Below are 26,854 nucleotides of genomic sequence, written 5' to 3' on the forward strand. Positions count from 1 at the left end.
CTGATATCACCTGTTCTGAAACCGGAAACGCTGAGTATGACACAGTGAGGTAGAACTACTCAGAGCAGCAGCTTTCTAATCAGCGTAGATCGGCCATTCTTTCTGAAACGGAGCCCAGAACAAAGACGCACACCGCAACCTGCCCAACTATAAAGACGTCAGCCCCACCCACCAATCAGCGGTGAGCTCCGATCAGCACCTGGCGCTCACAGAGCGGGCCGTGGAACACCGTCTCACCAGAGCTGCTGAAAGTTACACAATAACTTGGTTTATTATTATCTTCAGCTTGGATGTTATTTACTGCGCAGCATAGATCTGCTGTGCGCGCTGAATCCAGATGCCGTGCGCCACTGCGCAGGCGCGGAGCTTAGAGGGAACTCTGCTGCTGCTGTGTCTCAAAGCAGCAGTTAAATCTTTCCGTCCCGCTAAAACATGAAGACAGTAGAGACGTTTACTGAGGGGAGCTGCAGGGGCCGCAGCTGATCCTAAAACCCTGAACCTTTTTAACTTTAAATCCTTTAATTTAGACACTTTTTCCCTGTGCTGCACACTGGAAGGCTGGAGACGGCCCTAGCAACGGTTGCTACGCTGATGGCGTTCCTTGGTGGAACTTCTGATGACAGCAGCTTCTTTGATGCTTATGACATCACAGCAGCTCCTCTGATGCTTATGACATCACAGCAGCTTCTCTGCCTTAGTAGACCCTGTAACGCAGATTTTCTTTCCTTCTGATACTTTCCTTGTGAGAGACAGACGTGTTTCAGTGAGAGAAAACCAGTTAGCGATAGTTTGTGATAGTTTGCCATCGATAGATAATCCCAGAGTTTGCTTGAAGAACCAGCGCAAACGGAGAAGCCATGAACGCCTCCACCAGTTCAAAGGCTCCAAGAGTCCCAGTTATTACTGTGGACATGATCACACCAACGATCCAAGATTTCATTTTGTCCATCTCCTTGAAGCAGAGCATGGATTTGACCTCAGGACAACTTGATGGTGACACCAAGTCCAAGGTAAAGGAGCTGCTGTTGAAGCTAGAGGAGAAATGTACCGCCTTCGTTCTGCGTAAAATCTACAAAGGACGCCTCAGATCTTTGGACGTGGAAACCGTTGTGGGCGACTCAGTGCTAAGATCATTTGCAGACGTCCTTTGGGTTGAAGGAACGACTCCCCCCAAGAACTTTGACAAGTTTAACAAGTCATTTGTTAAACATGTCAAAGGAAAAGTGAGATCTTCCCTCTGCTGCATGAATGATCCAGCAGCTTCCTTCGTCCTGCAAATCTCTGAGAAGGACACGGTGGATTCAATGGTTCCACTTGCAGTGACATTGATAAAGGAGCTGTTAGAGATGAAAAATGAAGAACGTCAGCAGAGGCTGCTGCGAAAAGCTGCTGAAGGCCAGCAAAATGCCCTCAAGGAGCAGCAGACAGGAGAGCTTCACCACCATGGACGGTACCAGGTGCTACCGACAATCCCAGAGGAACCAGAACTTGAAGAGGCAGCAGCAGAGATGAACGAGGTAAATTATTTTAACTTTAAAGGAAAGGAATCAGTGCGGAGCCCCTCTGGTGACATGGACCGAATTTTTTTTTTTGAAGATGTTAAGTCGTGGCCACCAGATAGATAAATTGTGGCCACGCATTAGTAACACGTGGCCACCAGATAGATCAGATAAATACTGCCTTCGGTTTAGCCTCCAGGATGATGTTCAGCAGACAGGAGTGGGTCCAGGGATGAGATGATTAACTGTACATCCTCCTTTTTCGCTAACAGTAGAAAAAAAATAGTTTGTTTGGCAACGTCTGGTATCAGCATAATTTATACTTAAGAATACGGGATTGGGCAGATTTCCCCCCAATTTGTGCACTGCGCGGTGGGAAAAATGCATAAATAAAGAGTGTAAAGGGCTCCTTTAGAGGGAACAGGAGGAATGATGGATCTGAGCTGAAGCCCCCGCTGTTACAAGTTCCTTAAAATGACCCTTAAAAGTGCGCACCTAAATTACATGTAACGTAATTTTGCACACCTGAATTCAAGCGCAAGGCAGTATGCCTGTTTATTAGAAGGAAACTTATAAACAGAATGTGATGGTACCGAGTCTTTTGACCCACATGCAGAAAACACTGAGGAGGCAGAGAGCTGAGTTTTTAAGAGGTTTATTAAATATAGAGCTCAAGACGTGCTGCGAGTCCTCCAGACGTCTGATAACAGCGGGAGGTCGTAATCGCGGTGATATAATTGATTCACAGGGGGAGTGAGCGGCTGCTGTGGGGCACCAAAGCAGGCGTGGAGACTGCCAAGCGGAGTCGTGGGTTCTAGGTGGATTCTGGTGATCATAGAGGGTGCGGTGGCTGACAGATGGGGGGGAGGGGGGGGGGGGGGGGGGGGGGGGGGGGGGCAGGGTCCGGTCACTCGTGCAACGCAGGCGGCGGCAGGGAGGCTGTCAGCTGATCGCCGCTCTGTGGACACCCAGACTTTCCAGGATGATCAGGGACTTTCTGAGGTTTTCTTCCTAAGCAGCTGAGCGGGCCGAGAGCTTGCCGGCCAGTAAAGAGGTTCTCCGGAGCGTGATCCGAGGCAGGTTCCACCTGGGAAACAGGGAGACAGAAATTAGGCGCTTTCCAAGGCGTAGAAAGACGCTGGCCTACTGAGTCCTTCCACATAAGGCTGACACTCTGGCGATGAGGTGCTGACAGCAGCCTGTTTAAGAACCGTCCCCGCTGACGAAGGAAGGCAGATCACCTGCGAGCGGCGCCTCCCTGCTTGTCAGCCGCCACCTGTGGAGAAGAGACAGGAAAAAGGCAGCGCCCAGCCCAGGCACGCCTGCAGCACCCTGACACAGAATAAGAGGCTTTTTAGACTGGATCTGGTTAGCAGAACTGTTCTCTGATCCAGCGTGCAGCCATGACTGGTTCAGAATGAAGGATTTCTCTGGCAGCCGCTCTCCCTACTTCCCTCTTGTGTGTGCGGTAGCGGACGGTACCGGCTTACTGTCACCACTGGTTAAGACCAAAAGTATTTAGAACTCTGATCGCTCTTCCTGCTGCTCTGTTAACATGAACTGCAGCAGGAATTATTATTGATGGCCACAAGCTGTGAAAGAAGCTGAAACAGCTCCGCAGAAGGCCGAGTCTAGACTAAGCTCTGTTGCGCGCGAGCATGTGAAGTCAGTGAAATGCGCGCGTCACACGGTCAATGCCTGTAAGATGAGAGCTTTGCTTATTACCACTCTGTTTAATTGCAAGAGATAGCAGGATGTCATTATAGTTCATTCCAAGGACGAAATAAAATGAAATCAAGTCTATGTTCTCCTTGTTTCTTGAATGTATGCAACGCAACCATAAAGGAGCTCCCTCACAAATAACCTGTGGCCTCAACTTATCTATGTCGTGGCCACGCGTTAGTAATGCGTGGTCACGACTTAACATCTTAAAAAAATTCTGTCCATGTCACCAGAGGGGCTCCATAAATCAGAGCTTTACATGTTGGATGAATTTATATCTGATAATATTTCTGAATTGATTGAGGTAAATTACTTAATCTCCTAGGAAAAGGAGTCAGAGTTAAAGATGGTGGATGAATTCATCTGTGAGGAGCTTTCAGAGATGAATGAGGTAAATTATTTTAACTTTAAAGAGATGGAATCAGAGCTTTAGATGGTGGATGAATTTATATCTGATAATATTTCTGAAATCATTTAGTTAAATAATTTTATCTCTTAGGAAAAGGAGTCTGAGTTGAAGATGGTGGATGAATTCATCTCTGAGGAACTTTCAAAGATTAATGAGGTAAATTATTTTAACTTTAAAGAGGTGGAATCAGAGCTTTAGATGGTGGATGAATTTATATCTGATGAGATTTCTGAAATGATTTAGTTAAATAATTGTATCTCTTAGAAAAAGATGTCGGCGTTAAAGATGGTGGACAGATTCATCTCTGAGGAACTAGGAGTAGTCAAAGACATCCACATTCCACAGAAGAAAAAGCGTCCTCAGAGCTCTAGGAAGTCCTGCAGTAGGTACCACCATGGACGGTACGAGGTGCTACCGGTCACCCCAGAGGAACCAGAACTTGAAGAGGCACCAGCAGAGATGAATGAGGTAAATTATTTTAACTTTAAAGAGATGGAATCAGAGCTTTAGATGGTGGATGAATTTGTATCTGATAATATTTCTGAAATGATTATGGTAATTATTTTATCTCTTAGGAAAAGGAGTCAGAGTTGAAAATGGTGGACGAATTCATCTCTGAAAATGGAGGCTTGAAGGATAGAGTTGCTACAGCTACAGCAAAACAGCAGAACAGAGGAGTTGGAGTCAGGATCCAAAGGTTCCTTCAAAAATACAGTGAGCGACGATACAAGAGAGTTTCACCAGAGTTACTGGCTGTTAAAGAGGAACTGAGAAAGCAGGAGACGGATGTTACAGAGGTTCAAAAATCTGTGTCAGAGGAGCAGATTCATCAAGTAATGAATAGAAAGGAAAGAGAAGTTAAGCCGGCACCAGAAGCTACCACACAGGTTGATGAGCCGCTGCCCATGGATTCAGGCTCAGAGAAGGAGGAGCAGCAGTCATTCATCAGCCTGCTGGTTCATGCACTGGTTATACAGGCTGTTACTAAATCAAAGATGAGGTGCAAATACACAAAGTTTCAAGAAATCACCAAGAGGCTGTCTGAGAAACTCTGTGCTGAGGTGGAGGGAGGAGAATTTAAGAAGAACCAAAGTAGCCTGAATAAGCTCAGCGCTGACATCTTGAGAGCCTCCTGTAAAAAGACTGGCTGCTCACATATAAACCTTCTTTCAATACTGGGCCATAAGGACTCAAACGTAGAGGAGGCTGTACTTTCTGTTTGCAAAGAGAAAATCCTGAAGACAGCCAAGGAACCCATTCTGAAAAGGTTCTTCTTCTCTGTCGGCAAAGCCCTCTGCAAGCCCTTTAAAAAGGCCTGAGGGCAACCTGGAGTCATCCGGTTAGAACACTACCTGCTAAAATCTACACGGCAGGTTTCCAACCAGAAGTCTGGAAATAATCAACACAGCTACATTCACTGACCAAACATTTCCACCAAATCTTCACCAAGTCGGCACCCAGTAGACATGGCCTGAATGGGACATAATTTAATCCACAGGCAGACAGATGGATGATGGTGTCAGAAATGTTGACTTTCAGGAAGCCGCTACGTCAGAAAGGGCCACCAGAGAGCATGAGTGGTGGCATGGTGAGTGAAGCAGTGGTGTCACAGGCAGCTACCGGAGCGTCTGGCAGTCAGTCAGAGCAGCAGGTGAAGGTCAGTGAACACAGAGTCTGTCTCGCAGGCTCTTCAGACAGCATCACCAGCACTTGATGGAGTTGGATGGAGTTTGTGTTGTGGGTTTGTGTGAGGATGGCTTGTAGAGATCCACTAGCCTAGCTGATGGAGCATACCGATGTCTTGGTGAACAATGCTGGAACCAGACATCTGTAAGCCCCACATGCTGCGTATTTAGGCTGTTTGAGAGTTTATTTGTTTCCATTGGTGAGCATGTGGGATATACAGATGTTGCAGCTGACCCATGCTGGAACCAGACATCTGTATTTCCTCACATGCTGCCATTGAGCCTGGAAGGCAGTTTTGTGGCCTTGCCTGAAATATGCGGTGTAAAATCGTCATGGTTACCAATTGTCATGTTTAACGTAGGAAAAGGTAAGGGAAAAACTAAAACATACACACCAGTGAATCATGACTTTACCCCCACCACCACCTCAAAGCCGGGCATACACTGTACGAGTTTTTGCTCTTTTCGGGTTGATTTTTCAGTCGTAAGAGAATTCTTTTGATCGGGCCGAGATTCAGCTTGATCGTGCGTCCTGCGTAGTTTAGTGTACAAGGGCTACCAAGGGGCGATTAGCCTCTCGACATCCCTCTATCAGGCTCCTCTCCTGTGGAACCAACTCCCAGTTTTTGTCCGTGAGGCAGACACCCTGTCTACTTTTAAGACTAATCTTAAAACTTTCCTTTTTGACAAAGCTTATAACTAGAGTGGCTTATGTTGCCCTGACCTACCTATGGGGTTGTGCTTCTATGGGCTTAGGCTGCTGGAGGACATCAGGGTCTATTTTTCTCACTCTATTGAGTTCTACTGTTCTTCAATTATGCATTGCTTGTCGTCATTTCTGCTTTTTGTTCTCTCTCTTTTTTTTCTTCATAGTAGGTACATCTGGTCTGGCGTTCTGTTATCTAAGACATTATCCAGGGAAGACAGCTTTGGACAGCTATTACCATTTAATATATAACAGATTACTGGATCAATGTGTGCTTCTGTGCTTGTTTGTCTGTCTTGCTGTGTTTCTGCTCTGTCTTCTGTAACCCCCAGTCGGTCGAGGCAGATGACCGTTCATACTGAGCCTGGTTCTGCTGGAGGTTTTCCTTCCCGTTAATGGGGAGTTTTTCTTCCCACGTCGGGACTTTGAAGGAATCAATTGGTTCCCTTATATAGGAAATTGTTCCACCAATCTGTATAATATGACTAAACTTGACTTTGTAAAGTGCCTTGAGATGACATGTTTCATGAATTGGCGGTATATAAATAAAATTGAATTAAATTGAATTGAACCACCTACCGATCAGGAATAGGAAGGTCAGTTGAAAATCAAACATGTTTGAAATTCAGTCGGCCCTCGTGAGTGATTGTGAGTGATTGTGAGTGATCGTGAGTGATCGTGATCGCGTCCTGCTGTTGAAGCGGAGTTACGACCGTCTTTGAGCCGATTTCCCCCGACCTCGCGCACTGCGCACGTGCAAACAGGTATATTCTTCTTCCTATTCTCAAACGAAAACATAGGAGCGGGAGAAGCATGACCGCGGTACGTGTGACATGGAGTCAAACTACAGAGGAGTAACTTGTAGAATTGCAAAGGCAGCGCGTTTTGTTCTGGTAAGCCTCATATTTAACAGTGAGCTTCCACACTTCCGCCTTTTTCTTCATCTACTGCTGACATTTGGCTTCCCGGTAGACCAGTCCAAGCAGCGCCATCTCTCTACGGGGCTGAGTCCGACGTGTGGTTTTTGAACGCACTGTGTGGGCATTTAGGTCGCATCCGAGTGTCGGGCCACACAGTGTAACAACAGAGATGGAGAGCTGTGAACTTTTAAAGCCTGCTGTTTCGTCGTACAGTTTGAGCTGTATATGAGTACCACGATTGAAAATATCGAACAGTGTATGCCCAGCATAAGATCAAATCATAGGTGCCCTTAGTGAGTCTATAAAAATAAAACTAATAAAATCTGGGCCATTGGAGGGGACCTTGGAAGGAGGACTAGAACAGAACAACAAAGAGCAACTTAGCAAAAAGGTCAGGGGGCTAGAACCTGGGCCCAGAAACTGGAATGTGACACTGGGCTTTGGAGGATTGAACCCCAGACAGGACACCGTGGTGGAGCTCTGGAGGGCAACTGGAAGACCTGGAGATCCTTGATGCAGCCCTGGATAGCAGCGTGGAAGCTGGTGGATCCCTCAATGAAGCCATGGAGAGTGGGGTGGAAGACTGTAGATACCTCCACGATGCCATGGAGCATGGCCTGAAAGCTGGTAGATTCCTACATGCAGCCCTGGAGAGGGAGGAGAAAACCAGTAGTCCCCTCACTAGAGCGCTAGACATGAGGTGGTCCCAATTGGACACCCTCGTCTGAGAACTTTTAATCAGTAAAACAAAGCGGTTACCCCTTGAAGAACTTAGATCAGGAAAAGAACGCTGGGGTGAAGTTGAAGATTTAACAAGAGGTACTTTATGGGGGGACAGACCTGGGAATGTTGATGGTGATGACAGGTCCAGATATATGGATGGCAGTGATGAACATGGAATGACCGTGAGTTTAGAAGGTAACAAAGATGCCAGAGTCAGGACTGTGGAAGGCAATGACCGTGACTGAGCAAGGAGTATAGATGGCAAAGAAGACGAAGAACATGGCAAGGAAGATGATGATGATGACTGAGCCATGAAGGTAGACGGTAAAGATGAAGATCATGACTGAGCAAGGAGTGCAGATTGTGTCTAGATTGTTGGGCTCTGAGGCGACAATGAATGGACTCTGGAGCACTGAGGAGTGGAGTCTGGGGTGACGATAAATTGACACTATGAAGCGGCACCAAGTCTTGGGCTCTCATGCAGTAGATCAATGGGTCTGATCAAAGCAGAGAACTTGGCAGGGCATGGACAGCTCTGCTGATATGGACGGTCAGAAAGGAAAATTCCAGACCATTTGATCCTCCTCACCATGTATGTCTTATGGTGTCAACGGTGTTTGTGGCGCGAGGATGAAGCAGTGGCAGGAGTCAACTGGACCCCTGAAAGCAGAGACATTAGACAGACCCTAGGCAGCAGGTAGAGAAGCACTGGACAGATTCTCAGCAGCAGGAAGGAAAGATATCCATTCACCCAGACAACTCAGAATGAATAGCCACATCTAATCTCAAATAGTGAACTAAGAACTTTGAGGAGCTGCTCATCAATATCCATACTGATGCTGGACTTCTTGAAGCTTCTGTCCAAGTTCTGACTTGATTCTTGTGTCGTGGTGAGAGGAGGAAAAGCTGGACCAACTTGCTGACAGGTACTTGGGAGGAGCGTTGTGTTGAAGTGGTTTTGATGAAAATTGTAAAAATACATAAACTTCCAATCTGGCAGAAGGAGAACAGAGCTTTTACAAAGGACTGGACAGAAACACGGACACAGGCATATTTACAGGAGGATCACTTGGAGTGCAAAAGAAAGCGGTAAGTATACTCTGAGGAAGAGAGGAGACATGACAGGCAAACCAGAAGGACTGATAAGGATAGATGAGCTGCAGCTGAAGGAGAGAAAATGCTGAACAATCAGGGGATGTGTGAAGTGGCTGAGACAAAGTAAAAGAATGGAGAAGAGGACGAAAAAGGGTAAATAAACCTGAATGTAGCTGAACAAGAAATCCTGAGGAAAATGTCAAACGAGGATCTAGTAAGAAACAACATACATGTCAAAGGATTACAAAAAAACACAAAAGAATGAACTAAAGGATTACACTACACAATACATAGCCTAATTAAAGCACTGATATGGCAACACCTTACTAACAATAATGAAGAGAGAACAGAACTAGATAAGGCTAGACCTAACATGAACAATTATCAAACGAAGACAAAGAAAATCAAAATATAAACACCAACAAAACATGACATTAATATTGGAATCAGACATCTTTAAACCTTATATAACAGGCAATAGCCTTGTAGGGGCATTTCTGACAATTGCTTGGTGTGTCGGGTCATGTGAACTAATTTTAGAATAAGAACTTCAAACCCTGCATGCCAGGCAATGAGAATGGGTTGGTATTTAGTGCCTCTGCAGGTCATGTGTGAAATACAGATGTCTGGTTCCTCCATTTACTACCATGATATCTGTATACCCCACATGCTAGGTAATGCCCCTAGTTGAGCGTTTTGTGCTGTTGCCTGTCATGTGGTGCTTACAGCTGTCATGGTTACTGATGCTGGAACCATACATCTGCAGGCCCCACATGCCAGACAATGAGCCAGGGTTAGTATTTTGTGTTGTTGTGTTTAGTAGAATGTGGGGCGTCTAAATGTCTGGTTCCTCCATCGGCCACCATGATATTTTTATGGCCACATGCTAGAAATTGAGCCTGGATGGGTGTGTTGTGCTATTGTGTTATCACTTTATTTTAGATCTATAATTATATATATATATATATATATATATATATATATATATATATATATATATATATATATATATATATATATATATATATATATATATATATATATATATTTACATACATATATATTTAATTATCTATCTATCTATCGATCTATCTATCTATCTATCTATCTATCTATCTATCTATCTATCTATCTATCAATCTATCTATCTATCTATATATGTTGTTTGTATATCTGTATATCTGGGGCGTGTAACAAAAGTAATCTGGGATTATTAAAGTAGTAGAATATGTGGAATACAGGAATATATATATATTTTTATGTATATATATATATATATATATATATATATATATATATATATATATATATATATATATATATATATTCATATATAAATGTTGTTTGTATATATGTATATCTGGGGCGTGTAAGGAAAGTAATCTGGGATTATTAAAGTATCTCTGATTCTGATTGTCTTGCATGTGGGGATTACAGTTGTCATGGTCACTAAAACTGGAACCACACAGCTAAATGTTCTACATGTCAGACAATGAGCCTGGGTGAGTGTTTTCGCTGTTGCCTGGTATGTTTGTTATTGTAGCACATAGTGTGAGCCTGGGTGGGCGTGTGATGCTGTTGCCTGGCATATGGGGTATACAGGTGTTATTGTGGCACAGTGTTGGCTCCAGATCTGAGCACATACCACTGGCCAGGCAATGAAAGTTGTTTATGCTATTTCCTGGCATGTAGGGAGTATAGTTGTAATGGTTACCAATGTCAGAACCAGATATCTGGAGGCCAAAGAGACCTGACAATGGCTCTGTCTGAATTCAGGGGCTGCATCCTTCAAAGGACCTGGTCTGCTTGGGCTGGGTCCTTCATGCGCCACCAAAAGAGAAGATTGGAGCAAAACGTTAATCCTGTTGTCTCCACTGTACATAACTGCACAGATTTTTTATTTTCCCATTTATATATTCATTATGGCCAAAAATCTTATTTAAAATGTTGTTTCATCAACTGTTATTATATCCTAATTTATTAATCAGCCAAATGTTTAATTTCATATTAAAATCTACCACAAAACAAAATTAATTGATGACAAATACCCATCCATCCATCCATTTTCTGATCCGCTTTATCCCTCATGGGGTCGCGGGGTGCTGGTGCCTATCTCCAGCGTTCACCGGGCGAGAGGCGGGGTACACCCTGGACAGTAGGGCTGGGTATCATCTAGGATTAGCCGATTCGATACGATTTTCGATACATAGCTCACGATACAATACGATTCTCGATATAGCTCACCTTGATTTGATTTGACTCCAATATCGATATTTATTACTTTCAAATGCTCAAAGTCATTCAATCAACAAAACCAGCCAAATATTATATTTATGTTCAATTTATTGAACACTGATATATTAACAGGAAAACAAAGTGCATTTGGTTCAATGCATTTAATGTATCACAGAAACCAAAAACGTGCCCAAACGTCTGATTTTAGGGATGAAGGTTAGGCTGCAATAGCGCCCCCTAGGTGTTGGGAGGTATATTGATATTGAAAGCCAGAATATCGGTTTTAAATCATTTTTTAAAAAATCGATATTAATCTTTGTATCGATTTTTATGCACAGCTCTACTGGACAGGTCTGATGACAAATACCCTTTTTCCAAATTAGCATTTTCCAAGCTAAGCACTAACCCTATAACTTTGGGAGGAAGGCTTAAACCAGTTTATTGTAGCGAATAATAATGAATAAACCGAACATATACATTAGATATCTTGTAAAGAAGATAGATAATATTAGATATCTTATTCCTCATAGCGTAAAGCCAGCACATGTCTGAAAGCAGTGTGTCGGTAGAAAGCTCTTCTCTCTCGGCGTGGTGAGCCTCGGCTGCCCAGTGGCTGTAAGCTGACAACAGGATCTGGCTGCAGTCCGATCACTCTTGAGCGTTTTTGTAATTCAAGCGATGTGCCAACTAACCAAGCACATATTCTGGTTTAAGAAAGCTAATTTCTCATCTAAAAACTTTTTAAAATGTACATTTATGCCATAAAATACGTAATATATTCAACTTTATTCACAGCGTTTCAGTCCCCTTCACCATTGCTGTTTCTGGATAAAACGTTCTCTACAACCCACAATGAATTATAGGATAGGATTAGCAGTGAAGGACACACCGGACCCATCGTTTAAATTCTACAAAAGAAGGACATGTTTGTCGACCGCATTAGAAGGAGTCTTTGAAGGATTTGAGAATTTGGATAGCCTTCGTCGGTGTGCTGTGACTTAGTTTTATATTTAAACATACCATTAAACAAAATTAATTGATGACAAATACCATTTTTCAACATTATTAAAACATTTTCCAAGCCAAGCCTGAACCGTATAACTTTGGGAGGAAGGCTTAAATCAGTTTATTTATTTATTTATTTGAATAGGGACAAAGCACATTAATGAACATCAGTATAGAAACAAATGTAAATATGCCGGATTATAGCTACAAAGCTAATTTTCATCCGTAGTCCCTAGGCAGGCAAATACATAATAAAGAACATATAATATACAATATAAGCATCACAAGGAAAATGTTAAAAGTTTAGTGGTCACATGACTGGTTTGTTTTCATCCATAGTTTGAGTTGAGCTCTAAAGCTGATCAGTGTAGGGCTCTCCCGTATGTGCAGAGGAAGACTGTTCCAGATGTTAGTGGCTCTCACAGAGAGAGTGTTCTGACCAAAAGTTGTTCTTCTGTGAGGGACCTCACAGTCTCCTCTGGAGGAGGCCCTGGTTCTCAGGCCACTTGAAGTCTTAGGTTTGAACAGAGTAGACACAGGAGGTGGAGCTAGTCCATGTAGCGCTTCATAAATGAAGCATACATACTTAAAATGTATTAAATTTTAAAAATTTAGGAGATTGTACTTGTTCAAGGTATTACATACATGGAAAGAATTGTTTTTTTTGGTCAAACACTTTAAGAGATTTTTTGAACAGTGATTCAATTAATTTTAAATTGGTAACTGTGGTGAGAGACCAACTTTGGATGAAGTATTCAATGTGAGATAAAATCATTGAGTGGAGAACCATTCTAGCAGCACCAAGTGTTAAAAAAGACCTGATTTGTTTAAAAATTTTAATGTTGAATTTGACAGTATTGGCAAGTTTTTTAATATGATTTTTGAAAGACAAAGTGGAATCAAGTATCACACCAAGGTACTTGAATTCTGTGACAAGTTGTAATTCTTCTCCTCTCAAGAATACTCCAAAGCTTTTTATTTCTTTTGATTGCTTTGAGAACATCAAACAGACCGTTTTTTTTGGAATTGAGAAGCAAGCATGATTTAAAAAGTCAGTCATTTACTTGCTCCATGGCTAAGGTAAGAATAGAAGCTGCCTCTTTAACACTCCTTGCATGAGTATAAATTACAGCGTCATCTGCATACATTTGAAAATTTACATTATTACATGTTTTGGGAAGATCATTTATGTACAGGGAGAATAACAAGGGACCAAGTATTGATCTTTGTGGCACACCGACAGAGACATCCAAGACCGATAATTTTATACTGTCAATTTTTACACATTGTTTTCTTGAGGATAAATATGATTTAAGCCACTGAATTGCCTCTGACGAGAAATTGAAGTATGACAATTTTGTTAGAAGAATTTCATGGTTGACAGTGTCGAAAGCCTTTTTAAGGTCAAGGAACACTGCACCAACACAGGGTTATATATCCAATTTACTTTTCAACTTTTCTATAAAAAAGCTGTTTGCTGATTCAGTGGAGTGGTTTGCTCTGAAGCCAAATTGCATTTCATGTAGGTTAAAGGGACTATTATTTAAATGTTCATTTATAATATTTGCTACCCATCTCTCAACAACCTTGGAAACAACTAGAAGTATACAGATTGGTCGGTAATTGGATATGTTTGAACTGTCACCAGATTTAAAGATTGGGGTGACTGTAACCAGTTTCCAGGATGATGGGACAATTCTCTGTTTAAGTGATAAATTAACCATGTGTGTTATTGGAGCAATAAGGGACTCTTTGCATAATTTTAGGAGATGAGTGTCTAGTCCATGAATGTCTTTAGCTTTTGAATTTTTTAGTGAACCAATAATTTTGGACACTTCCAGCCCTGTTATTTCACGTAAATTAAAAACAGGCTGTGTACGATCAATGGACCTTGGTTTGAGATCAGGAGATGGAAATAATTCACTTATTTCTCTCACAGAATTTAGAAAATAATTATTAAATTTGTTTGTCAGTAGATCTGGATCAGTCACAGCAATATTGTTAATTTTTAGCTCAATTTCTTGTTTAGCTTTTTTATCCTTCCCTGTTAATTTATTTAAACTTTGCCTGCAGTCCGATCACGCCGTTTTTTTAATTCAAGCGATGTGCCAACTAACCGAGCACATATTCTGGTTTAAGAAAGCTAATTTCTCATCTAAAAACTTTTTAAAATGTACTTTTATGCCATAAAATACGTAATATAGTCAACTTTATTCATAGCGTTTCAGTCCCCTTCACCATTGCTGTTTCTGGATAAAACGTTCTCTATAACCTACAGTGAATTATAGGATAGGATTAGCAGTGAAGGACACACCGGACCCATCGTTTAAATTCTACAAAAGAAGGACACGTTTGTCGGCCGCATTAGTCTTTGAAGGATTTGAGAATTTGGATAGCCTTCGTCACTTAATTTTATATTGAAATATACCATTAAACAAAATTAATTGATGACAAATACCCTTTTTCCAAATTAATAAAGCATTTTTCAAGCTAAGCACTAACCCTATAACTTTGGGAGGAAGGTTTAAATCAGTTTATTGTAGCAAATAATAATGAATAAACCGAACATTGACATTAGATATCTTGTAATGAAGATAGATAAGATTAGATATCTTATTCCTTATAGCGTAAAGCTAGCACATGTCTGAAAGCAGTGTGTCGGTAGAAAGCTCTTCTCTCTCGGCGTGGTGAGCCTCGGCTGCCCAGTGGCTGTAAACTGACAACAGGATCTGGCTGCAGTCCGATCACTCTTGAGCGTTTTTGTAATTCAAGCGATGTGCCAACTAACCGAGCACATATTCTGGTTTTAGAAAGCTAACCTCTCACCTAAAAACTTTTTAAAATTTACTTTTATGCGATAAAATACGTAATATATTAAACTTTATTCACCACTGCTTTTTCCGGTTAAAAAATTCTCTTCAACCTGCAGTGAATCATAAAATAGGATTAGCAATGAAGGATACATCGGCCCCACAGTACAAATCGAGGAAAAGGACACGTTTGTCAACCACGATGAAAGAGTCTTTGAAGGAGTTTAGAATTGGGACAGCCTTCCTCGCTGGGCTGTGACTTAATCAGCCTATAAATTCCTCCTTGGAAGGATACAGCCCCTGAATTGAGACAGAGCCGATGAGCCTGGGTGGGTGTTTTGTGCCACTGTCTGGCATGTGGCGTGTACAGGTGTTACTGTGGCCCACTGTTGGCTCCAAACATCTGTTCTCCCCACATTCCAGTCAGTGAGGCGTGGAGGGTGTTTGGTGCCATTGCCTGGGATGTGGGGTATCCAGATATCTGGTACCATCATTGGTCACTGTGACATCTGTATGCCTCATAAGCCAGGTTAATGGATCTCTACAACCTGCTCCATACACACCAGCAATACAACCCCATCAAACTCCATCACCTGCTGGTGGTGCTATCTGATGCGTCTACGAGTCGTTCTCTGTGTCTGCTGACCTTCGCTCACTGTTCCAACTGACTACTGGACACACCGGTAACTACCTGTAACACCACCACCTCACTCATATTGTCATCACTCATGCCCTTTGGGGGCTGATCTAGACTTAGCGGCTTCCTGCATGATTCATTCTGACACCTGGCGGTGGTCTGTCTGTGGAGCAGAAATAAACCAAACTGGACCATTTCTACTGGGTGCTGACTTGTTGATTCGGGTTTTGGTCAGTGGGTGTAGCTGTGATTAAATTAAACTGCCATTACTGGCAACCTGCATGTGCCCATGTGTTGCAAGGGCTCCTTGAAGATTTATAGTAAATGCTAGCTGGTGTGTACTTGTATAGCACTTTATCAAGTTTAACAACCCCTAAGCGCCTTACAGTACATTCAGTCATTCACCAGTTCATTCAGCCAGTCACACGATGGTGCTGGTAAGCTACATTGTTGCCACAGCTGTCCTGGAAAAGACTAACAGAAGCAAAGATTCCAGACAAAACAACTGGTGCCATCGGGCCCTCTGACCACCAACTGCAGAAAAAGCAGGAGAAGTGTCTTGCCCAAGGACACAATAACCCACTGGTTAAACGGCGAACTAGCTCCTGCACCACTGTTGTCCTTGATTGAAGAGGTTGAAGTTAGTTTTCAGGTAAAGCTCAAAGCATTTCTGGAATCAATTCAAACTAAAACCCTACTTTGTTTGAGGCCCTGCTGTTTTTTATGTGGTCTGAAAGGAAATGAGGCAGAGAGACGTGCAGAAAAGTTCTCTGTCCATGAGGACTCAAGGATAAGGACACCTGCATTGAGGATTGACGCCTCTGTGCATGAATTACTCACCCTACCCTTGCTAAATTTCTGCAAACTGATTCACTCTCTGCTGGACTCATGAACCTTTAGGATGTACTCCATCTCTCACCCAGTCAATGTGTGATATTGCCTCCAGCCTCCCTAGACTCCCTAAGACCAAACTGATGTAGGCATTGGATGGATGATAACCCATCTTTCTAAGATTACTAAATAAAAACACGGCCAAAAAACAAAAAGCTTGTGATTAGCTGCTGAGGGCATAAAGAGAGAGATAACCATTTTTAGTGGTCACAACTTTATATGTTCTAAATCCAGTGATTCAATTTAAAATTTGGATTTAAACAGGTTATTTTAAAGGAGTCCAATCTAAAAGCTGACTATTAGCTGCATGTTTGAGGTGCTTGTCTATTTCTGTACATTAGTGGGGGGAAAGTGACTCCAGTTTGCACATACTCATTTGGAGAGTCCACAATTACTTGGCAATTTATAAACTATCCTATTCTTCAAAAGTGACTTCGTGACATATCATGGAGGATGGCTCATGGGATTCTGCCGGTCAGGACCGTCATGCACTCCCAGGACATGTCAGCTATATCTACGTACTCCCGACCTGGTTGTGGCGAGCCTGAGTCGGTGAGGCACCTGGTCTAAGAGTGCAGTGCTGCCGTAGACCAGTGGGCGAAGCCTGGTTCCTTGCAATTCCCGTACTTACCAGCAGGGGAGGTCCTTCTTACCAGCATGAATTCTTAATGGGTGAGCTGCAGCACACAAGTTGTAAAGAACACTGTGCCAAGCATTAGCTCACCCTTGCTGCCATCAAAGATACCATATAGACCTCCAGAAACTTGCTGGTGAGAAAGCACAAGCAGATTCCCCCCGTGGCTGTGATCCAGGTGGCAGAAGCAAAACAAAGCCCGGCACAGCTGCAAGCTGCTGGGAGCAAAGAGAGGACACAGCCACAAAGAAGCATCGCCTCTGTGCCCATTCGGACGAAGGAACCAGAGCCACACAGGAAAAGGTCAAAGCAGCAGCGGCCTGGCTCTCCGGGTGAGGCAGGTGGGCAGGAGCATCAGGGTGGGCATCCCCTCTGACCATCAACACTGTTTGCAAGAATGGGGCGGTTATTTGAAATTGTTAAGACATCACCTCACTCCTGTGTAGATTTTAAACATGCAGTGTCAGTTTTAAAATGTTCTATGAGAAAATCTCATACAAACCATTTTTAAATATTATTTAAAACATTGACATTATGACCAAAGTCTGAGAGACAGCCTTGGCCCCAGTTCCTACCCTACATGCCCCAGCATGCCAATCAACAAGCTGAGCTTTTAGGAGTTAGCTGTAGTTTTGTTTTCTGCCCTCTGGTTCTAGTATTTGGATATGCAGGGAGGGTGACCTTGTGACAGTCAGCTGCAAGGCTGGTCTGAGGCTTCTTCACTTTTATTTGTTTTGGTCAAGATTCCCAGCTCTTTTGGTTTATTATGTGATTATCATTTTTCTTTATAACTAACTCCAACCTCTTCTATTGATCAGAACTTTATATGTTATCTGTCCTTTGAGTCTCTTTAATGTATGGAGAGAAAGAGGTTGTTAAAACCTTTCTGCCTCAGGACATTGAAAACATCATGCTTATGATACATAAAAACGCTGATTACCTCTGTGGCAGACTGGTGAAATCTCCAGGGTGTAACCTAGCCCCTGACCAAATGACTACTGGATATTACCCACAGCTCATGAAATCCTCTTAGTTTGAAGGATTCTTTAAAGTAGTACAACAAGTCAGTACCACTATCATACAGACTTGACAGATTCTATGCCGGATGCGCTTCCTGACACAAAAGGGCTTTAAACACCGACACTTCTCAAGAATCCCCAAATTGTTCCTCTGGCCACCCTCGTAGTACAAGTGCTCCTCTACAATGAAAACTTTATCAACTGTCAGTGCCCCCTTCAAGATTCACCGATCCACAACCAGGATCAGAAGGACAATAGAAGGCAATCACTCCCTCCACCAATCTCCTGCCTGGCTCAACCTGTGTGGAACTACTCACCTCATCTACACCAGTAAAAAATTGTCTCCTCTCCTTTTACAACACATTCTAAATCCATTCCAGTTTCAGTTTTTAATCCACCTACTTCTCCTTTTAAAGAGGTCCACTGTTTCTCGTTCCCTGCATCCGTTTGAAGACCTTACCATCAGAATCTTCAAGCCGCTCCTCTGGTGGCTCTCCTGGCACAAGAACTCCTCTGTAACTCATCACTCACTGACCTGCCTGTCCACCCTTCAATGTTTCACTGATCAACAACTCCAACAAGGAAGAGAAGCACCAAAGGAGACATTATTAACTCCACCAATCTGGATATCCTTGCCTCCTCTGCACCAGTAAGAAACCATTTCCATCTTCTTCTGTGTTTCTAACATTTCTGAAGTCTTAGACTTACTTTTGCCATCTCTCCTTAAACAAAATCTGATTAATTTGTCATTGCTCAGATATTGGACTCCAGCAAACTATTCCTCAGTCCCTACATTTGTCTTAATAACGCTCCTTAAGAACCACCACACTGCTCCTCCAGCAGTCCTCCTGGCTCACCTGCTTGTCCACCCTTCAACAATTCACTGATCAACAACTCCAACCTGGAAAAAAAGGACAAAAGAAGACAATGACTAACTCCACCAATGACAAAGCTCCTTCCTAGCTCAACCTGTGTGGATATACTCAGCACATCTGCACCAGTAAGAATTTGTCTCCTTTCCTTTTACAACACATTCTCAATCCATTCCAGTTTAAGTTAGTAATCCACTTACCTTTCCTTTTAAAGAGGCACTTTTTTCTTGAGGCAGACGCCACATTGTTCACCTCATCAAGTGGTAATCAGATTGTCTTCTTCTTTAGATCTAATATTCCTGGAGTTCTCACACTTACCTTTGCTGTCCCTCCTTAACAGAAATCTGTTTTGTCTGTCAGTACTCAGATGCTGGATTCCAGCGTATTGTTCCTCAGTCCCTCCATCTGTTTTGACAACTCTTCTTAAGAACCGCCCTCCTGGCACACCTGCCTGTCCATCCTTCAGAGATTCACCATAGTCACCTTGCCTGCACCAGTAAGAAACCTTCTCCACACATTTTACAACACATTCTGAACCCATTTCAGTTTCAGATATTAACCCACTTACTTCTCCCTTTAAAGACCAGCAGGTCTCCTGAGGAAGACTACAGACTGTTCACCTCCTACAAGTGGTAATCCAGCTCTCTTCTTCTTTGAGAAAAATGTTCATGGAGTTCTGACATTTGCCTTTGCTGTTTCTCCTTAACAGAAATCTGTTTTCTTTGTCAATCCAGCATACTGTTTCTCATTCCTGGATTCTGTTTATTGAACTCTCCTTAAAAATCTCCACTCAGATTTTCTGGCTGACCTCCTGGAACAATGGCTCTCTCTTCTTTAAATCATCGTTCCCTCACCTCCTGGTGAACCCTCCAACATTTCACAGAGCCACAACTCACACCTTGACAGGAAAGACCAAAGACACTTGTCATCTCCACCAATCTCCTGCCTAACTCAACCAGTGTGGATAAAGTCGTCTTGTCTGCACCAGTAAGAAACCATCTCCACACATTCTCAACCTTCAAACATTTCACTTTCAGATAGTAACTCATTACCTTTCCCCTTAGTGCCGTCCTGGGTTCTTGATCCATAGCAAGAAGAATCATCAAACTTTGCAGATTCACCAATAAACCTTTTAAACTTTCCTTTGGTTTCCGTGATTATTACCTGAGTGAAACTTTCATTCTATAAGGAACATGACATTAGCTGGTCAAGAAGATGGCTGGGTCGATGGATGTGTTACAGGTCCCAAATATGGGACTGTAATAACAAATTTAAATATCCTGAAAGACAGGTGAAATGAAAGGAGATTTAGACACAGCAGCTTTCCATGTTTTCTCCCAAATTGGATCTCAGTTATTTATTCAGAATAAACCACAAAACACCTGTGCATCAACTGTCTCGCTCAAGCTCCAGTGTGGTGCACAACACACAAAGCACACAATACACAAATATACAATAGTAAATAGCAATGCATACATAACAATTCATACAAAACCACTTCTAACAAGCAGAGTGTCGGAGCTCAACATGCTATGTTACCTGAAAATGAACCAAGAGACGGCAGTTAACCGACTGCAGTACCGTTATTCCAGTTAAACCGTTATTTCAGTTAAACCGTTATTCTACTGGCTAACGGTTTACAGTAGCCTACCTCAGCTAGCTGCCTCGATCAACGGCAAACTTTCTATTTATACTCTTATTGTTAGATTATAAACAACACTACAATCAGTTATCAAACAGACATGTAAAGATGGACAGTTTACCCATTACTGACCTGAAAGACAGGTGAAATGAAAGGAGATTTAGACACAGCAGCTTTCCATGTTTTCTCCCAAATTGGATCTGAGAGCGAGCGGAGGTCCGTTCCCATAGCAACCGGAACGCAACTGCTTGTGCCATTCCTTAAAGCGACAGTGTAAATATATATATATATATATATATATATATATATATATATATATATATATATATATATATATATATATATATGTACATAGAGATCATATTCATTTACTAATAAACATATGACCAATGTGGTCACCTGTTTTGGGTGCGCCACACGCTCCCCAACTTCAAAAGTGGCTCCTGACACTTGCTACTATCAGCAACTAAACCTAAGAATCACTAGTGAGAATCTCTGTGTGACTAAAGGTAAGTATGTGTGTGTTTGAGCATGTGTGTGTGCGCGTGCGTGTATGTATGTGTATCTGTCTGTTGCTCAACCCTGCAGGCCAGTCCCAGGTAAGTATGTAGGTGTGTGTGTGCATGTGTGTGAGTGTATGTATGCGGGCCAATCAGTACACCAGACACATATAAGGTATACTATGAATGGGAATAGGGTATGGAAGTGGTGTCTGGAAGTAACTGGGGTATGTATGCACTCCCCATGGTGGCATTGACGGCATCCCATAGGCCCCTACTGTATTGCAACTGGCTGGGGGTTGGGAAGAGGGCTGTCCTAAGGAGCTGTACGTGAGCATCTGGGCAGGCCTCCTTTCACGTGTTGACCTCCGCATCTGTAGTGGGCTGGACTGTTCATTGTTGGACTGTTCACTGACTGCTTCAGGGGTTACTGGCCTCTCCTGCATGGCATCTTCCTGTCCATCTACTGCAGGCATTGGATTGACGGGTAGGTATTCCTCTTGGAGTGCTCTATGTTCACTTTGTCTGCTTTCTACTACAGGCATGCTCTCTCTCCTTGGAAGTACACTGTCAGTCCACTGGTCTTCCCTTTCAGGCAGGATTTGCTCAGGTACATTGAGTCTCTGAGGGGAGATTACTGGACTGTAGGTCCTCTGGAATTCTTCCTGGAGAGGCTGGGTTTGGTTGTTCTCAGACTCCATTCTTGATGGTATCCTCAACCAGTATCGAGGCTCATCCTCATTGTCGGAGGAGTCACTACTCGGGCGCCACTCACTCTGTCTCTCTGTGTGGCGTGAAGAGCTGTTTCTTGCTCTCTGTCGTGGCTGGTCTGTTGATAGAACAGGTAGGTGTCTCGGTGAGCCTCCTTCTCTGACAGGTGATCTCTGTGATGACTGGGGTAAATCCACAGGTAAGTCGTTGACCAAGTGAAGCAGGTTGCGGTGTAAAGTTCGTACTCGACCTCCACCTGTTTCTGGAGACACTTTATACACCGGCCCATCTGCGATCCTCTCCCTCACAACATGAACTGTGTCTTCCCAGTACGGCTTTAGCTTTCCAGGGCCCCCTCTTTCCCTCATGTTCCGCACCAAGACGCGGTCACCCTGCTCAAGGACAACACCCTTCAAATGTTGGTCGTAGTATCTCTTTCCCCGAGAGCTGGATTGTTGACTGTTCTCTGAGGCGAGTCTGTATGCTTCCTGCATCCGAGAGGCCCATTTCTCTGCATAGCCTCTTGGAGAAGTTGCTTCTTCCTCAGACAGCAAGCCAAAGATCATATCCACAGGCAGACGTGGGTGACGGCCATACATCAGGTAAAAGGGTGAAAATCCAGTTGCCTCGTGCCGGGTACAGTTATAAGCGTGGAGGATTTGGGGTAGGTGTTCTCTCCATCTTTCCTTTTCCTTCTCCTCCAGGGTCCTGAGCATCTGAAGCAGTGTGCGGTTAAATCTTTCTGCAGGATTTCCTTGGGGGTGGTAGGGAGTGGTCCTTGAGTGACCCACTCCACTCAACTGTTGCAGGGTCTTGAAAAGGTCATTCTCAAATTCCCTCCCTTGGTCATGATGTAGTTTCCATGGGTAGCCGAACCGTGGAATGAAATCATCGAAAAGTTTCTCTGCAGCTGCCTTCCCGGACTTGTTTCTGGTGGCATAGGCTTGGGCAAATCTGGTAAAGTGGTCTACAACAACCAGGATATACTCAAAGCCTCCCTTGCTAGGTTCTAGATGCAGGTAATCAATGGACACAAGTTCTAGGGGTGAGCTGGTGGTAATGCTCCCCATTGGTGCTCTGATGTGGGAGACCGGTTTCTTCTGCTTGATACAGGGACACTTCCTTGTCACATAAGCTTCAACATCCTGTTTCATGTAGGGCCAGTAAAACCGGTCTCTAGCGAGGTCCAGGACTCTTTCCATACCCATGTGACCCATGTCGTCATGGAGGTGTTTAAGGACCAAGGATCGGTACTGAGATGGCAGGACAAGTTGACTTCTCTGACTGGTTTCCCTGTACAGCAGACCATCCTTCAGCTGTAGTCTCCCCCACTCATGCAGTGGTTTCCTGGCCAGGCCACTTACTCCTCTTCTCATGTCACTCGTCAGTATGTTGGTGTTCTCTTTGAGTCTGATGACTTGACTGATCACAGGATCATCTTGCTGAGATTTCATGAGTTCGGCATGGCTTATGGCAGGGAGCAATTCTGGTGACTGAGATGCTGGGCGTTGTGAGAGGTTCAGAACAGCCACATAAGCAACGTCTTGTTGCTTTGCTGCCCTACTGCCCTCCCACATTGCCAGAATGGTGTCTCTTGACAGCTCTTCTGTGCAGGAGTCGACATAGCTGTTGATGTTCACAGGTAACCTTGACAGTGTGTCTGCATCCACGTTTGCTTTTCCTGGTCGGTATCTCACTTCGAACCTAAAGTCAGCGAGCTCACCCACCCAACGGTGACCAACAGCATTCAGCTTAGCAGTGCTCATCACGTATGTCAATGGGTTGTTATCCGTGTACACAGTGAAGTGGGGTGCATAGAAGAGGTAGTCCCTGAATTTTTCACATATTGCCCACTTCAGTGCCAGAAATTCAAGCTTGCCTGAGTGAAGGTGGTAATTGCGCTCAGCAGGCGTGAGTGTTCTGGACCCATAGGCGATTACTCTGAGTTTCCCTCCCTGCCGTTGGTACAGCACAGCACCAAGTCCTTTTTCTGACGCATCTGTGTGTAAGACAAAAGGGAGGTTAAAGTCAGGATAGGCAAGTATTGGTGGGTTAGAGAGGACATGGATGAGCTGGTCCAAGGCCCTTTGATGTTCCTCCCTCCACTGGACAGGAGTCCTGGATGACAGCTGTGCTCCTTTTCCCTTGTTTGTTCTGGGTGGAGGTGTACCAGTGGCAGGGGGTTTTACTTGCAAGAGTTCATACATTGGCTTGGCAATTCTTGAGAAGTCTTGGATATATGTCCGGTAATAGCTGAGGAACCCTAGCAGCTTACGGACTTCTCCCACGGTGGTCGGGGTCTTGGTCCTCAACGCCTGGATGGCTTCCAGATCCTTGGGGTCAAGTCTTACTCCCTCAGCAGACACCAGCCTTCCCACATAGCGAACTTCCTTCTTGAAAAGCTCGCAGTTTGTTGGTCTGAGCTTCACACCGTGGAGCTGGAGGGCCTTCAAAACATGTCTCAGCGCCTCCACATGAGCTCCAAACGTCTTGGCATAGCAGAGGACATCATCTAAGTAGGGGATGCAGCATTCGTCCCGCAAGGAGCTGAGCATCTCCTCCATACTCCTCTGGAATGCTGCTGGGGCATTGGAAAGGCCAAAAGGGATACGTACCCACTCATACAAGCCCCATGGGGTGATGAATGCAGTCATGTGCCGTGACCCCTCTGCAATGAAACCTTGATGGTAGGCTTTTCCTTGATCTAGGATTGAGAACCAGCTGTACCCACCCAGCGTGTCGATAAGATCTTGGATACGGGGCAGGGGGTGTCTGTCTGGAACGGTCTTTTGGTTTAGCAGTCGATAATCAATGCAAAGCCTCAAGGTTCCATCCTTCTTGCGGACACAAACAACAGGAGCAGCATAAGGGGATTTTGATTTTACGATCCACTGCTTAGCCAGCAAGTCCTGGATATACTCCTTGACTTCTTTGTAGAGGGGTTTGGGGACAGCCGCATAGGATCGCTGCACTGGGATGTCATCTTTCAGTGTTAAGCTCATCTGGAGACTTGGGACACACCCAATGTCATTGTCATCCTGTGCAAAGGCGCTGGACTCCTCATAAAGCATTCTTCTCACTGTTGCTTGTTGTTCATCTGTTAGATGGCTTATATCAACAGGAGGGTGCCACAGCTGGGACATAGGCTCTGCTCGGTCTTTGTCATACTCCCCAACAGGAACAAGCTCAGGTGAGTTGACACTGTTTACCTCGAAGCTGTGCCTCTGGTCTGTCTCTACCACCTTGTCAATTGACTGGATACTGCCTAGTATTGTAAAGTGGTTGAGTGAGATGCTGTGCTGAGTATGGTTGAATACAGGGATCTCAACAAAAGGCCGTCTGGTGTGGTGGACCTCAACCAGGCCATCACCCAGGTCTAGCTGTTCCAGTCTTGGGTCTTCCTGGCTGACCTCAAACAGCACCACTGGTGAGATGAACTCAACAGGCACCTTGCATCTGATGTGAGCAGCTCGGCCAGGGTGGATGACAAAATCCCGCCGGCCAACTCTCACCAATGCTTGGTCCTGGGTGTGTTCCTGGGTCTGCACAAAGTTCACAATGGCCTCAGCTGTATCCCCTTCAATCTGCATGGCCTTCTGCAGCAATTGAGCAACGATAGTGACCACTTCAACTCCGCCCTCCCGTCCTTGGATTAGCTCCTGGATCACATTAAAGCCTACGATGGGTCTTGTGAGGCTCACACGGCTGACCAGAAAGGGTACTCGGATGGAGAGCCTTGGATCTTCATTTCCAGGCAAGTTAAAGGTAAGTTCAACCCATCCATCATATGGTATTGGCTCACCATTAGCAGCTGTAAGGTCAAGGTCCCTATCACCCATAAGCTCACTGAGAGGGTGCAGTTGTTGTTGAGGTAAGTGTTTTTCTTTCCATGCATGGCTGATGATGCTGACCTGAGCGCCCGAGTCAAGAAGTACAGTCACGGGATGTCCACTGAGATTGCATTTCAATGTGCATTTCTCCCCGATAAGCTTGGCCACTCGCTCTGCTGATGACTTTGCACCAGTCAGTGGCTGGGGGGGGATGGCACGGCTGTAATTAACCTGTGCTGGACCTGGCATATCAGCACCTTGATGGGACTGAACGTTATAGCCGATCACAGGTAGTCCCCTTGCCGTGACCGGGGTGCATTTCCCGACGGTTTGGTCCTCTTCAGGCATCCCACAGCACGGTGTCCGTTTTCCCCACAAGCGAAGCAGTGGTTGCAGTCAGGACGGCTATTAGCGACACAACTGGGGCAGCCACGGGGTCTCTCTGTCCTCAGTGGTCTACTCTGCCTATTGGGGCAGCCACAGTTACACTGTGGCTGAAGCTCGGAGGTTGCTGGCTTCACTGCTGAGGCACTGGACTGAAGGGTGCTCACTACCTGGGTCAGGGCCTGTACTTGAGCACTCAACTCATGAATCTGCTCGTCCTTGTGGTCAGCGGTACACTTCCCTGCACTCTCGTCCCTGCTGCTGGCTTCAGTACTTTGAGCATGAGCGGTTCTTGGATGGGTGCTGCGCCCCAAGCGTCGCTTTCTCTCACTCTCCTCACTTGTTGTTTTAGTGACCTGCCTCAAGATTGTCTCATCAGTGACTACAGGGTCGGAGAGGAGGAGTTTTAACTCACGACGGACGTAGTCATGCTTTTCGCTTAAGCCCTGATAGATGGTGTGGAGGAACACATTCTGTGCTGTTAGTGCCTCGTACTTGATGTCTGCTCCCGCCCACTTGGATGTGAATATCACTCTCTGTTTCAGCCCCATCATCCTGTACAGGAACTGCTGCGGTGTTTCATGCTCGTGCTGCTTGGCCGTCATGAGTTCCTGGAAGAGCTCAGTGCTGCTTTTCTCTCCTAGGTGTGACTGAAGGAAGCTCTTAAGTTCACCTACCGTCAGGTCCTCTTTACTAGCAAGCATGTCTTTGAAGTTGCCAGGCTTTATGACACGTAGCACAGCGCGGGTGATCTCACCTTCAGTGTGATTTTCTCTGAGGCCTTCATCAATCTGCCTAGTGATGTTGTTGTAACTGATCTCTGAAGTGTTATCGCCAATTTGCCCACCATGTATCTTGAACTCTTTCCTTTGTAGGAGGGGAAGGTCTTTAAGGGCAATCATGCTTTCTGTGCTATAGGTGGTGT

General features: G+C 44.4%; 1 protein-coding gene and 3 long non-coding RNA genes across 7 annotated transcripts; all 4 read left to right on the forward strand.

Annotated features, from left to right (window-relative positions):
- The first annotated feature begins 637 nt into the window (after nucleotides 1–637).
- Nucleotides 638–5,659, forward strand: LOC118560379. Of its 3 annotated transcripts, none has more exons than XR_004929294.1 (3): nucleotides 638–1,517; nucleotides 3,547–3,786; nucleotides 4,099–5,659. XR_004929294.1 is itself a non-coding variant. In XM_036131356.1 (3 exons), the coding sequence occupies exons 1-3, from the start codon at nucleotides 858–860 to the stop codon at nucleotides 4,947–4,949; spliced, it is 1,470 nt and encodes a 489-aa protein (XP_035987249.1). In that variant the 5' UTR covers nucleotides 647–857; the 3' UTR covers nucleotides 4,950–5,659. The 3 variants fall into 3 exon arrangements, 1 of the variants encoding a protein (XP_035987249.1); XM_036131356.1 differs by having other exon boundaries at nucleotides 647–1,517; nucleotides 3,547–3,612; nucleotides 4,206–5,659; XR_004929293.1 differs by having other exon boundaries at nucleotides 684–1,517; nucleotides 3,613–5,659.
- Nucleotides 5,660–14,371: 8,712 nt separating this feature from the next.
- On the forward strand, nucleotides 14,372–19,688 carry LOC118560360. Of its 2 annotated transcripts, XR_004929281.1 has the most exons (6): nucleotides 14,372–15,492; nucleotides 18,158–18,320; nucleotides 18,407–18,990; nucleotides 19,203–19,358; nucleotides 19,445–19,494; nucleotides 19,657–19,688. It is a non-coding gene; the product is annotated as an uncharacterized LOC118560360 (long non-coding RNA). The 2 variants fall into 2 exon arrangements; XR_004929280.1 differs by lacking the exon at nucleotides 14,372–15,492 and having other exon boundaries at nucleotides 16,965–18,320.
- Nucleotides 19,689–19,695: 7 nt separating this feature from the next.
- Nucleotides 19,696–20,004, forward strand: LOC118560361. Its single transcript, XR_004929282.1, has 2 exons — nucleotides 19,696–19,849; nucleotides 19,927–20,004. It is a non-coding gene; the product is annotated as an uncharacterized LOC118560361 (long non-coding RNA).
- A 97-nt stretch (nucleotides 20,005–20,101) lies between these two features.
- LOC118560362 lies at nucleotides 20,102–20,769 on the forward strand. Its single transcript, XR_004929283.1, has 2 exons — nucleotides 20,102–20,153; nucleotides 20,648–20,769. It is a non-coding gene; the product is annotated as an uncharacterized LOC118560362 (long non-coding RNA).
- Nucleotides 20,770–26,854: the final 6,085 nt, after the last annotated feature.

The sequence above is a fragment of the Fundulus heteroclitus genome, unplaced genomic scaffold (genome assembly GCF_011125445.2).
Source record: "Fundulus heteroclitus isolate FHET01 unplaced genomic scaffold, MU-UCD_Fhet_4.1 scaffold_42, whole genome shotgun sequence".
In the NCBI taxonomy this organism is placed as follows: domain Eukaryota; kingdom Metazoa; phylum Chordata; class Actinopteri; order Cyprinodontiformes; family Fundulidae; genus Fundulus; species Fundulus heteroclitus.